Source organism: Alligator mississippiensis, chromosome 4 (genome assembly GCF_030867095.1).
Source record: "Alligator mississippiensis isolate rAllMis1 chromosome 4, rAllMis1, whole genome shotgun sequence".
In the NCBI taxonomy this organism is placed as follows: Eukaryota; Metazoa; Chordata; order Crocodylia; family Alligatoridae; genus Alligator; species Alligator mississippiensis.
In genome coordinates this window covers 193578262-193591806 of record NC_081827.1, presented here as the reverse complement: position 1 = coordinate 193591806, position 13545 = coordinate 193578262, and the positions used below count along the sequence as shown (strand labels likewise).

At 44.9% G+C, this 13545-nt stretch overlaps 1 protein-coding gene across 4 annotated transcripts in view; it reads right to left on the bottom strand.

Moving 5' to 3' along the window:
- HECW2 (HECT, C2 and WW domain containing E3 ubiquitin protein ligase 2) overlaps positions 1–13545 on the bottom strand; it is a 330879-nt gene that overhangs the window by 41666 nt on the left and 275668 nt on the right. For all 4 annotated transcript variants that reach the window (XM_019492110.2, XM_019492111.2, XM_059727232.1 and 1 more), the window contains one exon: positions 3150–3270. In XM_019492110.2, coding sequence (XP_019347655.1) covers positions 3150–3270 — 121 coding nt within the window. The remainder of the gene's footprint in view (positions 1–3149; positions 3271–13545) is intronic.

Genomic DNA, 13545 nt, shown 5'->3' with positions numbered 1-13545 from the left:
GGGAAAGTGTGGGTCCCTTAATGAATGGGGGAGGCAACCTAGTGACAAATTATGTGGAAAAGACTGATGTTTTCAATGCCTTCTTTACCTCAGTCTTCATAGGCAAGGTCAGCTCCCAGACTACTGCACTGGGCAACACAGTTTGGAGATGAGGTAAGCAGCTGGCAGTGGCAAAAGAAGAGGTCAGGAACTACTTAGAAAGATTGGATTTGTCTAAGTTCATGGGACTGGACGCGATGCATGTGAGTGTGCTGAGGGTATATCAGTTGATGTGACTGAAGAGCTGCTAGCCATTATCTTTGAAAACTGGTGGTAATTGGGAGAGGTCCCAGATGACTGGAAAAGGGCAAATATAGGGTCCATCTTTAAAAAAGGGGAGGACAAAGATCCTGGTAACTACAGACCAATCAGCCTCACCTCAGTCCCTGGAAAAATCACAGAGCAGGTTCTCAAGGAATCCATTTTGACATCCAGTTTGGAGAAGAAGTTGATAAGGAACAATTGGCATGGATTCACCAGAGGCAAGTCATGCCTGACCAACCTGATTGCCTTCTATGATGAGATGACTGGCTCTGTAGATGTGGAGAGAGCAGTGGAAGTGACATACCTTGAGTTTAAAAAAAGCTTTTGATATGGTCTCCCACAACATTCTCACAAGCAAGCTAAGGAAATATAGGTTGGATGAATGGACTGTAAGATAGAAAGAAAACTGTCTGGATCATCAGGCTCAACAGGTAGTAATCAATGTTTAGTTTGGCAGCTGGTATTAACTGGAGTGCCTCAGGGATTTGTCTTGGGGTCAGTTTTGTTCAATATCTTCATCAATGATCTGGAAAATGGGATGCAGTGTACCCTCAGCAAGTTTGTCGATGACACCAAGCTGTGGGGAGTAGTAGATACACTGGAGGGTAGGGCTGAGATTCAGAGAGACCTAGACAAATTGGAGGATCAGACCAAAAGGAATTTCATGAGGTTCAATAAGGACAAATGCAAAGTTCTGCAACAATCCCATGAACTGGTACAGACTGACTGGCTAGGCAGCAGCTCTGCGGAAAAAGGACCTGGGGGTTACAGTGGACAATAAACTGAATATGAACCAACAGCATGCCCTTGTTAGAAGAAGGCTCATGGCATACTGGACTGCATTAGTAGGAGCACTGCCAGCAGATCAAGGGAAGTAATTCTTCCCTATTCTGCACTGGTGATGCCACATCTGGAGTACTATGTCCAGTTTGGGCCCCCCACTACAGGAAAGATGTGGACAAATGGGAGACAGTCCAGCAGAAGGCAATGAAAATAGTTAGTGGGCTGGGGCACATGACTTATAAGGAGATGCTGAGGGAACTGGAATTATTTAGTCTGGAGTATAGAAGACTGAGGGGGATTTAATAACAGCCTTTAACTACCTGAAGGGTGGTTACAAAGAGGAAGGAGCTAGACTGTTCTCAATGGTGGCAGATGACAGAAGAAAGAGCAATGATCTCAAATTGAGGTTAGATTTTAGAAAAGACTCTCTCACTAGGAGGGTCGTAAAGCACAGAGGTTGTGTAATCTGCAGCTAGATAAAGCTGAGGCTGGCATTATGGGGATGGTCCTGCTTTGAGCAGGGGGTTGGAGCTGATGACCTTCTGAGGTCCCTTCCATCCCTAATTTTCTATTATTCTATGACTTCGTGATTTAATTATATCCAGTAAAATGAAAAGTACCTTGGAAGCAAACAATCAATTTAAAAAGTATATAGTTGCAGCAAAATAAGGGATTGTTTCATTTCTTCTATTTAAAATCCATGTTATAATATTGTAATCTTACCAGAAACATTCATGTAATTCACAAATACAAGAAAAACAGCAGAAGATTATATATACACCATATACCTTATACACGTATACCACATACTTTTTAAACATGGCTATGTTCCATTTCCCAGAATGTTCATGTCAACACTTTTATAGCTTACTTTTTAATTTTTTTTAATCAAATATATTGCAGCTGGAACATTTCCAACTTTTGCAGACTTAACAGGTTGCCTAAGCAGTTCCATTCTAACCCCATTTCAGTTGTTGACAACTCTGAGTAGTGTTCACCTTTCCAGTTATAATAATCAAAGTCTAGACTCATTCCAAAAATGAATGCTTCTGGAAAATGTGAGCAAAAATAGAGTGGATAAAAAGATATGCTTTTCTCATTTTAAATACAGTATCATTAAAAAAATATAATAGTTCCAGTGTCCTACAGCTGGGGCTGGGGTTTTGGGGGGAAAAATACTTTTCTTACTAAAAGTTGGTTTTGATTTGTTTAAATTATGAGAGTTTCCCAATCACAAACGTTACATGGCCCAGTCATCTTTTAAACCAGGCAGATATCTTGTGATGATGATCTTTCAACATTAACTATATGTGATTAGACACACTATATTCATGAAAATTCATGGTTGGATAGTTAATGTGGCTTACGAGGCCTCCATTGTGGCAAACCTATATCTGGAGAGTTTGATCTGAAACTTTTTTTTGGTAAATTCTTTGAAATTTATGTAAGTACAGTACTATTTAATGTAGATTTAATCAACACAAAGAAGTATATTATGAAAGCATAATTATTTTTGTGAATGGTCAAGAAAAAGTTATTTGACCCATAGTAACTGCTGTAAAGGAAGTGTTCCAAAAGCTAGCAATTCATGCAATACTTTTCAATGCACTGCTGCTGCAGTGGAAAACATGTTTATATTAAAATACAAGAGTTGGAAGGAGAACATGGAGCAGAATATGCTGTGTTTTCTATTGAGAGTGGGATGATGGCCCGAAGTCATGGGCTTTCAACTTTTCTGAGTCAGTGTACTCCTGGTGGCCGGACACGGAGCAAGGGGGGAGGGGAGGGCGCGCGACTGGACACTGAGCAGGATGGAATGTGGCACTGCTCTGTTCCTGCCCGCCTGCATGTACCGTCTTCTCACGTACCCGCAGTTGACAACCCCGGCCCTAAGTACCTTATAATAAACTTTCCACTTGATTCAGTAAGTGTAAGAGTCCCTGTGCTACCAGTGTTCTTCTTGGTAGGAAGGGGCTTATACACTATACACTCACAAGGTAAGACATTCTGCCTGCCTGTGAGTGTCAAATAATAATGCTAATTTATAAGAGGCTTTCACATACTTTAGTTTCCCTGGGCCTTGTCCATATCCTTTAGTCTCTAGCTTCCTGTAGAAGTTCCTCAGCTTGGCTTCAAAATCTCTTTTATAAGGAGCTGGAGCTCGGGCATTGGCACGCTGAGTACCTGCAGAAATGAGAGGAGAAACTATAACTGTGCAAAGCATCATGTTTGGTGTTTTAGAAAAAATAAGATTCTTTTTTATTGACCAAAGGCATGCAATATGCTTGTTTAAAATAATCTTTTATAAACTAGTACAAGACTCATGTCTCCAGACTTTCTGAACACCTAGGGCACTGACAGATGTGATTTTTTTTTTTTTAATGGTGCTTTACCAGAAGAGAAAGCACGTTTTGACCTGGCTCTGCAGCATCTGTATAGGTTGGGTGCTTCAATGGGGCTTTTTGGTTCTTGTATCTAATAGTTGAAGCGCCTGGTCTATACAGATGTTGGGTGAGCTGGGTCAAACTAATACAATGCCTCTTCTGGGTGCTTGGTGCATAGGCATGCCAAACTTAAAGTACAGCACCATTGGAGTGCATGGTTTGACATCTGTAAGCAGCCCTAGAGTCCCCGGTGACTTTTTTTATTATTATTTTCAATGGCTTAAAGGTTCTAGAGTAGGCCCTAAAAAAGATTGGGGCCATTAAAAAGCAAAAGAGTAACTGGAAAGACCCAACTTTCGTCTGGTATAGATATGTTTCATGAATATCTGTATTAGCTAATAAAATAGTATATACCCATAAATAAAGCCTCTTCTTTTTTCACAGTCACAAGCAAAAACAGGTGTGTAGCAAATGCAAGATGAACTTGAGTATGTTACACTTAGTGCAATGACTGGAGCTAAAGAGCATTTCATGGAAAATTTTACTTAGGTCAGTACAAGAAAAATATATTGGAAAAGCAGAGAGACTGATGGATTTTCCTTTACATTCAAATTACCAGGCTGAGTCAATCAGTGTTGAGAGGTTCTTGCATATGTGACTAATAACACAAAGGTGATTTTGTGAAATGCACATGTGATGGGCAGTATCTTTAAAAAGAGGAAGAGCTTTGAATGTCAAAATATGTACATCCACCCACATCTACATATACAATTCATACTTATTCAAATTGAAATGAACCACTGATACCAATGCGGAGGGGAATCCATTGTAAATAGAGTTGTCTATTTTCTAGTGTAGTCCAACCTAGTTTTTAAACAGTAGAATTTCCACCGATTTCTGAAAGAGACTATTACACTGCCTAATCGATTCCATTGCAAGAATGGGTTCCTCAGAATCAAGGGCGGATAAAGAGAGGGTGCAGTTGCACCGCCCTTTGATTCTTGCTCCACCCAAATTCTTAAAAAAACTGCCTGAGAGGGACAGTAGGGGTGTAGGTTGTAGCCGTGTTGATCTAAGGACATAGGCAGACAAGGTTCCTTGGGTGAATCTGATATCTTTTATTAGACCAACCCAAATAGTTGGAGAATAGTAATTAAGCAAGCTTTCGAGTTCAAAAACCCTTCTTCAGGCTAAGGAAGTTTCAGCAGTTGGTGTGTGCTCTTCCTGGATGGAATGAAAAGTAAACAAGCCAGGGGCTGGGCTCGGGAGTCAGTTGCCAGGTAGATTATAATGTATCAAAAATCCAATGTCTATGTTTAGTCCATGATCTCTAGTATCCAGGAGGTTGATGAAATGGAGCTCATAGGCTCATCATCTATGGGAAGTGTTGTGTAAGTTTCCCTCGAGAGGGACAGTCACATTTTTATTCAGGCAGCGCCGAAAGAGTCAATTGATTTTAGGGCACATTGTCATCTCCCTAATTCTTATTAATCTCACTCCACTCCACAGCTGTTAACAAGTCTCTGTCCTTTTTAATGGTCTTGATATTCCACTATTCAAACTATGCTTTCTTTTGCAATTTTGCTGTCTGTTAGCTGTTCCTGGTAACATCTCTCTTCTATCATGTCACAGCTTTAGTTCTAGCTAAAAACCTTAACAAAGATGTGATAATATTAACTTAGGTGTAGAAAATGACTGACAGTGAAGTATTGGAGGCACTATCAAGACACTTGAGAAGGCTAGATTTTGTTGTATGACCCTGAATAATATGTACATTTAACTGTAATGACTACAGGACTAATGAAACAATATCTTTTGACTATTTTTGCCTTGTTTCTTGTGGATTATTTTAACTTTATATGTAACCTATCAGATTAATGCACATTCCAATAGCTATATTTGCATAGCACTAGCCCCCTAACATATTAGTAAAGTATCTAGTTTCTCTTTAACTGGAGAAAAACGTGTTATGCAATATGTGAGGATGTGCCACACCATCTGCACCCCACTTTTCAAAGTACCAAATCCATCTATGCTCAGATTTAGTTTACATTTTACCTTTTTAATATCATTTTCTTGTCCATATTTACTTACTTTTATCCTTTTGTATAAGATTAAATTATCCTTTTCTTCTGTGAGGTTTAGAACCCACAAATGCATGTTATCTAAAAATACTAGGGAAGTTAAAAATGTCCTACAAGCGACAATGTGATCAGGCTCCTAACTGCTCACAAATAATGTTCTCTGATACACACATGGAACTGTATGCACAAATGTGAATGCAAACATTCGTGTATATACAGGACTCTATCTTTTAAATACTAGGCTTTAAAGCCTTTTGCCAGTAAAATGTCAGCTAGTTTTATAGATCGTTTTTATTTTATCTCCCTCTAATCAACTACAGGAGCTTTCATACTGTAGGAGCAATGTGCTTAGCCTCTAGAGTGAAGGGGAACAGGAGAAGCCAGTTTGCTCTGCTTATCAAACAGGATTTTGTCCATGTTTGCGCAGCTTCAGGATAAGGTGAGAGAAGAAAAATGAACTTGGTAAGATAGATGGATCAGGTAGATGATATAGTGTTTGTGGCGGGCCAGTAGGGGGTGCTCCCAAGCTAAGCCACCCACCTCACTGTGCCCAACCACCTTCCAGGCTCCGAGTGCCTCCCTGGGGGCGCCTCACATCTAGCTGACCCCCTTCCTGGAGCACACCCGCTAGCCTGGGGGTAGAGCTGCCACCACCCAGGGATGGGCTTGATTCTGGCTCTGTGCCCCCTGGGAAACACAGGCCTAGTAGCCCTCGAGGGTACTTGACTCACTTCAAGAACTTGGGGTGCTTCCCTCAGTTGGAAGCACAAGTAGTGGTCTCCCTTAGTCAGCCGAACCAAGGGGACCCCAAGGCATAATCTAGACCCACTCCCAATAAGTCTCCCACGCTAGGTACAAAGGAGAACTTTATTGGTTAGGAGTAGGGTTGGAATAGGGTACAGAGTTGAGTAGTATTAGAGAAATCCCATAGAGCAAACAAGGTGCCTGGAGTAGCCTTTGATCACGCATCTGAGTTACTGCAAGCTATATATCTAGTTAGATCTCAGGTAGCCTACTCACAAGTATCATCCAGAATAAATGCCATTCATGGTTCTTTCAAGAGCTTCACCTGTCCTCTCATCAGAATGATGGTGCTGATGAGGGTGTATGAAAGATGATTATAAAGTTGTGGAATATGTCACGAGATCCTTAAAGTCCCAAAATAAATGTCCAAGACCCCTCTACAAAGGCGAATATAGCCATATAGTCAACCTTTTGTGGGGTTTTTATATTTTACTGGGTACTCCAAGTTTTTCCAACCTGACATTTCTGCCTCAACTATACTATATGCATCTATTTAAAACTATATGCAATCCATTAACTATTGGTGTTCCCTACCATTTCGCTTATTTTGAGATAAATTTTATGTGGAGGTAGGGAGGTTCATACTTTTTCACTTGTGCTGTAGCAATTCCAAAAGGAAGCCTTTGCTATGGAAAACAAAACTGGCAACACATTACTCATGGCTCAAAAATTACCATTAAATTTTCCTGTCAGCACAAGATGCATTCTCATTGTAAATCAGCTGCCATTGCCAAGAAATTCCAGGGCAATTATAGCAATTACTTCCACCTTGGGAACAAGAAATGTTAGTGGAAGAGCTAAAAAGATACAGATGAAGTGGTAATTGTGACTGTCTCAGACTGTATTGCCCAAAACAGATATAAAGGGTAATTCTATGGCTATTCATACCTGATAAACAGAAGTGTACAGAAGTCAGACAGGTAAAAAAAAATCTGTAGCCAAGGTGACTGAACAACATACTGACTTTGATCTTTCTTTATAATCATAACCTCAACAGTAAGAAATCCCTTAATTAGCTAGTAACACTTTAGAATATGTCAACTTTAATCCATTCCTTCAGAGTTACTTATCACACTCACATTAAAGCCAAAAAGTTCACCCTGCTTAGTGTAACAACAAGAAATTCCTAAGGAATTAATAAAGGCCCTGCCTACTGTACATTGCAGCCTATTTGGCAGAACAAATGTAGAGTAGTCATTTTACCTATTAATAATTTCTTTGAAAAAAAAAAAGGGGGGGGGCACAGGGCTCCATTCACAAAAAACACAATGGGGTGCTGGCACCGTACAGCAGAGGTGGCACCCACTGTGCAGCGTGGTGGGTGGCATGCACACTGTAGAACAGCATGTGGCCCACACCACATGCAGCCTGTGGGGTGTGCAGACCACATGCAGTGTGGCCAGGGGTCTTGTGGCCCTCAGCCACCAAGAATTTGGACAGCCCTTCTCTTTTGTGGGGAGTCAGAAGAAAAGCAAGGGTAACACTGGATCCCTGCTAAACCAAATGGGACAACTGATAACTGACACCCAAGAAAAAAACAACCTGCTTAATGGGTACTTTGCATCTGTTTTTCATCACCCCAAAGGGACCGCTCTGCCTAGCATGATGTGGGATGGCCAGGGTGAGGATGAATTTATATCCAGCATTGTAAAGGAACAGCTTGAGAGGCTAGACACCTTCAAGTCAGCTGGTCCCAAAAGATTACACCCCAAGATTACAAGGAGCTGGCAGGTGTCACAGCCCAACCACTGGCAAAAATATTCAAAAACTCGTGGTGCTCAGGTGAAGTACCTGAAGATTGGAAGAAAGCCAATGTGGTGCCCATCTTTAAGAAAGGGAGGAAAGTAGATCCGGGGAACTACAGGCCAATCAGCTCGACCTCAATCCCCGGGCAAGATTCTGGAAAAAATTATCAAAGAGACCATTCTTGATAAGCTGGCTGATGGCAACATCCTGAGGGACAGCCAGCGTGGGTTTGTTGCGGGTAGGTCTTGCCTGACCAATCTCATCTTCTTCTATAACCAGGTGACACATCACCTGGACCAGGGAGAAGTGATTGACTTCATATATCTGGACTTTAAAAAAGCCTTTGATCTGGTGTCCCATGATCTCCTCATGGAAAATTTGGCCAACTGTGACCTCAGCTACAACAGTCTGATGGCTGGGGCATTGGCTCTGAGGTCGGACCCAGAGAGTAGTAGTCAACGGAAGTGAATCACTGTGGCACTCTGACCAGTGGTGTCCCCCAAGGCTCCATCCTTGGACTGGTTCTCCTTAACGTCCTTATCAACGATGTGGACACTGGTGTCAGAAGTGGACTGGCCAAGTTCGTTGATGACACTAAACTTTGGGGTAGAGCATCCACACCTGAGGACAGGCTGGTGATCCAGGCTGACTTGGATAGGTTTAGAAAGTGGGCGGCTATAAACCTGATGACATTCGATACTGAAAAATGCAAGGTACACCACCTCAGGGGAAAAAAAACCCCACAGCACACTTATAGGCTCAGCAGTACTACACACGCTAGCACCACGGCCGAAAGAGACTTGTGAGGCATGACTGACCACAAGATGAACATGAACCACCAGTGCGATGTTGCAGCTGGTAAAGCAAACACAACTCTGGCTTGCATCCATAGATGCTTCTCAAGTACATCTCAGGATGTCATCCTCCTGCTGTACTCAGCCTTGGTGAGGCCACAGCTGGAGTACTGCATCCAATTCTGGGCTCCACAACTCAAGAAGGATGTGGAGAAGCTTGAGAGAGTCCAGAGGAAAGCCATACACACGATCAGAGGGCAAGAGAATAGGCCTTATGAAGAAAGGCTGAGAGCCATGGGACTCTTCAGTCTGGAAAAGTGCAGGCTCAGGGGTGTCCTGGTGGCAGCCTCTAAGTACTTAAGAGGCATGCATTAGGATCTGGGGGAATGTCTATTCACCAGAGCACTCCAAGGGATGACAAGGACCAATGGTCACAAACACGTCCAAGATCATTTTAGGTTGGACATAAGGAAAATTCTCAGGTCAGCTCACAGAGGCTGTAAAGTCAAGGGATGTGGTTGTCATGGGTGACCTAAACTACCCAGACATCTGCTGGGAGGACCAGTAAGTCTACTAAGATGTGGGGAGAAGTGGGCACGCTAGAAGGGAGGAATAGGCTACAATCGGACCTGGACAGGTTACAGGGGTGGGCAGATGAGAACAGGATGGGTTTCAACATTGACAAGTGCAGGGTATTGCACCTGGGGAGGAAGAACCAGCAGCATACCTACAGGCTGGGGAACTCCCTTCTTGCCAGGGCAGAGGCAAAAAGGATCTTGGAGTCATTATTGATGCCAAAATGAACATGGGCCGACAGTGCGGGGACGCAGTCAGGAAGGCCAACCATACCTTGTCATGCATCCACAGATGCATCTCAAGCAGGTCCAAGGAGGTGATCCTCCCCCTCTATGCGACACTGGTCAGGCCACAGTTGGAGTACTGTGTCCAGTTCTGGGTGCCGCACTTCAGGAGGGATGTGGACAACATGGAGAGGGTCCAGAGGAGGGCCACTCGCATGATCAGGGGGCAGCAGTGCAGGCCCTACGAGGAGAGGCTAAGGGACCTGAACCTGTTCAGCCTCCACAAGAGAAGGCTGAGTGGGGTCTAGTGGCCATTTACAAACTAGTCAGGGGGGAACAGCAGGCATTGGGAGAGTCCCTGTTCCCCCCAGCACTCCCAGGAGTGACTAGAAATATGGTCACAAGATGGCAGAGGGTAGATTCAGGCTAGATATCAGGAGGCACTACTTCATTGTCAAGGCGGCTAGGATCTGGAACCAACTTCCAAGAGAAGTGGTGCTGGCTCCTACCCTGGGGGTCTTTAAAAGGAGGCTGGATGAACACCTTGCCGGGGTTGTTTGACCCCAGTACTCTTTCCTGCCATGGCAGAGGGTTGGACTTGATGATCTGCTCAGGTCCCTTACGACCCTACCAACTATGAAACTATGAAGCAAGGTCTGACTGCTCACATAAGTTTCTAGCTGGGATACAGGACCTCCACCTAACCCAGGAGGTGCATAGTCCTACCAGGGGAGATGCTTGCCACAGGTGATGACCTGGTGAGAGGTCTGCAGGTAGTTGACCACCTGGGCGACAGTGATAATCGCCTGCTGGAATTTACTATCCAGCGCAGGGTGGTGAAAGCAAGCAGCAAGGCAGAGGTCCTCGACTTCAGGAGGGCCAACTTCTGTAAGCTAAGAAGGTTAGTAGGAGAGGCACTAGGGTCTCAGAGCTTCAATAAGATGGGAGTCCAAGATGGGTGGTTATTCCTCAAGGAGACAATCCTCTGAGCTCAAAGGGAGTCAGTCCCAATGCGCACCAAGGGGGGCAGGAGTGCTAAGAAGCTCCCATGGCTTGGCAAAGGCATCCAGGGATGCCTGAGGGCAAAAAAGGAGGTGTACAAACAGTGGAAGCAAGGGGCTATCACCAAGGAGGATTACACCTCCATTGCTCAGGACTGCAGGGAAGCTGTTAGGAAGGCCAAGGCAGAGATGGAGCTCGGGTTAGTGACCAGAATTAAGGATAATAAAAAGTCCTTTTTCAAATACATAGGATGTAAGAAGGCACCAGGTAATGCGGGGCCCCTACAGGATAGGCTTGGCAATCTGGTGATTGCGGCAAATGAAAAAGCTGACCTCTTTAATGAATTCTTTGCCTCCATATTCCTGAAAAGGGACCGGGACATCTCCCCCACTAGAATTGTGGACGGACCCAGGGGAGGCACCGCCATGCCTAGGGTTAGGGACGACTTAGGGAAGTTTTGGAGGGGCTGGACATGTTTAAATCAGTAGATCCAGATGCTCTTCACCCAAAGGTGCTGAGGGAATTGGCGGGGGTCATAGTGGGGCCCCTGGCACGGCTCTATGAGTGTTCATGGGGCACTGGCCAGGTACCAGAGGATTGGAAAAGGCTTAATGTGGTCCCCATTTACAAGAAGGGGAGAAAGGAGGACCCCGGCAATTATAGGCCAGTCAGTCTTACTTCATTCCTTGGGAAGACCTTTGAGAAAATTATCAAGCAGCGCACCTGCAAGGCCCAGCAGGGGAGGTAATGCTCAGGGGCAACCAACATGGGTTCATTGAGGGCAGATCCTGCCTGACTAACCTGGTTTCTTATTATGATCAGGTCACAAAGTCCCTAGACAAGGGTGTTGGGGTGGATGTCATCTTCCTGGACTTTAAGAAGGCCTTTGACATGGTTTCCCACCACATTCTCTTAAAAAAACTTGGTGACCATGGCATTGATGCCTACACAGTCAGACAGGTGGCAAATTGGCTAGATGGTTGCACCCAGGGAGTGGTGGTGGACAGGTCATTTTCCACAGAGGGATGTGGGCAGTGGAGTCCCCCAAGGCTCGGTCCTGGGGCCTGTACTGTTCAACATCTTTATCAGAGATCTGGATGTGGGAGTGGAATGCACACTGTCCAAATTCACTGACAACACCAAGTTGTGGGGAGAGGTGGGCACGCTGGAGGGGAGGGACAGAATCCAGCTACATCTAGACAAATCACAGAGGTGGATGGATGAGAACAGGATGGAATTCAACACAGACAAGTGCAAGGTACTGCATCTAAGGAGAAGGAACCATCAACACACCTATAGGCTGGGAAACACCCTTCTTTTCAACATGGTGGCAGAAAGGGAACTTGGAGTCATTGTTGACTCCAGGATGAACATGAGCCGCCAATGCGAGGAAGCAGTCAGTAAGGCTAACCGCACCTTGTCATGCATCTACAGATCACAAACTGATGTTGTGCATCTACAGATCACAAGCAGGTCCAGGGAGGTGATCGTTCCCCTCTATGTGGCATTGGTCAGGCCACAGTTGGAGTACTGCATCCAGTTCTGGGCACCGCACTTCAAGAGGGATGTGGCTAGCATTGAGATGGTCCAGAGGAGGGCCACTTGCATGGTCAAGGGGCAGCGGTGCAGGCCCTACTAAGAGAAGCTAAAGGACCTGAACCTATTCAGTCTCCACAAGAGAAGGCTGAGAGGGGATCTGGTGGCTGTTTACAAATTCACCAGGGGGGACCAGTGGGAACTGGGAGCACCACCTGGGGTTACTAGGAATAACGGCCACAAATTGTTAGAGAGAAGTTTCAGGCTGGACATCAGGAGACATTACTTTACAGTTAGGGCTGCCAGGCTCTGGAATGGGCTCCCAAGTGAGGTGGTGCTCTCCCCTACATTGAGGGTCTTCAAGAGGAGGCTGGACAGATATTCTGCTGGGGTGATATGATCCCAGCTCCCATTCCTGGCCGAGGCAGGGGGGTCAGACCTGATGATCTGTTTAGGTCCCTTCCAACCCTAAGTACGAAGTACTATGAAAAACTTCTTTACTATCTGAACCACCAAGGCCTGGAATAGACTACCTCCAGAGGTGGTGCAGGCACCTGCTCTGGACTCTTTTAAGAAATGTTTGGATGCTTATCTTGCTGGGATCCTTTGAACCTAGCTGACTTCCTGCCCCTAGGGCAAGGGGCTGGATTTGATGATCTTTCGAGATCCCTTCCAGCCATAATGTCTATGAAATCTATGAAATTAAAAGAAAATTAAAATAACAAAACCTAATGAGAAGGTCCCTGTAATGTGGAACCTTGGCCCTGTTAGTATTAGAGCACTGAAGAGCAGGGGAGGACAGAGTGGATGCTTTATGAACTGGACCTTTGTAGCCCAGAGAGACAAGAACCCAGACTGTACAAATACTCTTCTAGGAATAAGCAAGAAGCCCATCTCTGGACCATATGGGGAGAAGAGCTCCTTCCATATAGGCAGCACGGAACAGATGGGGAGAGACAAGCAGGCCAGAAGCAGAAGTGGAGAGAAAAAGCAAAGGCTATTCAACTAGGAAAAACTGAGCAGGGATGTGAGGCTGCTTGTTAGGAAGTAGGCTGGAGGGAGACAGGCCTGCAGTGGGACAGGCTGGAGGGAGACAGGCCTGCAGTGGGATTTATAGGGCACTCCTGTGCCAGGGCTCAGAACCTAAATCAGTTGACCAGGTGGACCTAGCCTGTATACAGGCTTGCCTTTAAGGCCAGGGGCTCTCTAGTTGTGAGAATGGTGGAGGGAAGACCTCTGAAGGGCTGTATGGGCAACAGTTACAGGGATGGAGATCCTCAGGAGCTACTGGGAATCCACTAGCCATATC